The sequence below is a fragment of the Limulus polyphemus genome, unplaced genomic scaffold, assembly GCF_000517525.1.
Source record: "Limulus polyphemus unplaced genomic scaffold, Limulus_polyphemus-2.1.2 Scaffold5514, whole genome shotgun sequence".
In the NCBI taxonomy this organism is placed as follows: domain Eukaryota; kingdom Metazoa; phylum Arthropoda; class Merostomata; order Xiphosura; family Limulidae; genus Limulus; species Limulus polyphemus.
Window position 1 is genome coordinate 47285 of NW_013671124.1, and position 1548 is coordinate 48832.

General features: G+C 32.4%; 1 protein-coding gene across 1 annotated transcript in view; it reads right to left on the minus strand.

The window, feature by feature from the left end:
• The window catches only part of LOC106472673 (ankyrin repeat and death domain-containing protein 1A-like), a 42791-nt gene that overhangs the window by 34452 nt on the left and 6791 nt on the right, over positions 1-1548 (minus strand). The window contains exons 3-4 of the mRNA XM_022401226.1: positions 973-1071; positions 333-431 (exon numbers count right to left, since the gene is read on the minus strand). Coding sequence (XP_022256934.1) covers positions 333-431; positions 973-1071 — 198 coding nt within the window. The remainder of the gene's footprint in view (positions 1-332; positions 432-972; positions 1072-1548) is intronic.

The following is a 1548-nucleotide window of genomic DNA, read 5'->3' on the forward strand; positions in this document are numbered from 1 at the left end:
AATATTGGGATTGACCGTCACATTATAACGCCCCCACGGCTGAAAGGGCGAGCATGTTTATTGTGACGGGGATTATACACCAAGTAAAAGCAATTTTTAGTACGGCAGTCACAATTCAGAACTAACTTAAAAAAACAATATTCGCAAAAATTCAGGAAAAAGAGCTAAATAAAAATAATAAACGCTAAAGAAAGGCAAAACTATCAACATTTTGGCCAACCGACTTTTATTAAGATAGTAAAATAGCTCATAGAAATTTTTTGTTAAATGAGTTTTTCCTGCTATTTAAGCTTTAAGTTTCTTTCTTCTTTACTAAAAAAAGCCAAACTTACTCTGTTTGTTTGTCTGCAATTGCATCCATTCTCCACTAACATTTGCACTGCTCCCTTGTGTCCAAACCATGCAGCTAGTAAAAGTGGCTTCATTCCATACTAAAAAAGTAACATATTTCTGGATGCACATTAGTATAAAAAGTAGCTTTGAAGTTTGAGAAGAGAAAAAAAAGCAACAACAAAAAACAGTGGGGTCACTATTAAATTTCGTTATTTTGATAGCATTGTGTGATGATATTTCATCAAAATAAGACTGATTATTCATTGAATTTCTGTTTTCGAGTTTCAGTATTTAGCAAAAAGCCTCTTCGACAGAGGAGTACAACAAAGAAGGCATAGCTAAAATGTTATATCATGTAGAGTCTTCTTACTAGAAACCCGTAGTGGGCTAGTAACAAATGGGTGATTGAAACTATTATCAGTACTGTGATGTAATATCACAAGCACATATTAATATCTAATATAAAACTCCGCCAGTTAAGACTATTGTCAGTCTTATTGCCATGCAATATCACAAACACATGTTAATATTTAATGTCAACTCCACCGGTTAAGTTAAGGCGTTCTACACATTGATGATGTATATATATATTTAATTCGTTAGACGTTACTAACTTAAGAATTAATGCATCCAACTAACCTTATCGCTGGATTCTATGTCACATTTGACCATTATAAGCATGGCCAGGATGTCTAGATGACCACGAGAAGCTGCCCAATGGACGGGAGCTCTGTCCATCTACAGAAGATTAAAAATAGCTTAATTCTGACATTGTGTGAAATATTGTCTCAATGTCTATGAAGATATCGCCAGAAAAAAGGGAGGTGCTTACTTTTCTTAAAAACAAATTATAATGTTAATTACTCACAATAAATAAAGCTGTAGTTTTCATTATTATACTTAATTAAATAAAAATTGGTTCGATCACATTTTCTAAAGTTAGAATAAGATACATGACATGGTCTTCCGTGTTATTCACTGTAAAAAAAAAAAAAAAAAAAAAAAAAGGTGAATGGTTTGTTTTCTTATAGAAAACTTTAATTTTGATAGCACGTCGATGTAGAGAAATGGTTAAAATAGTTAAATGGGGGATGCATAATACTTATTTTTAAATATTAATGGATCTATGGAAACCGGATTAATACGATATCCTGAGAAATTCTTACAGACGTGGCTGTAGAATACATTACTTAGAATCCAGTGCTTAAACGCGCA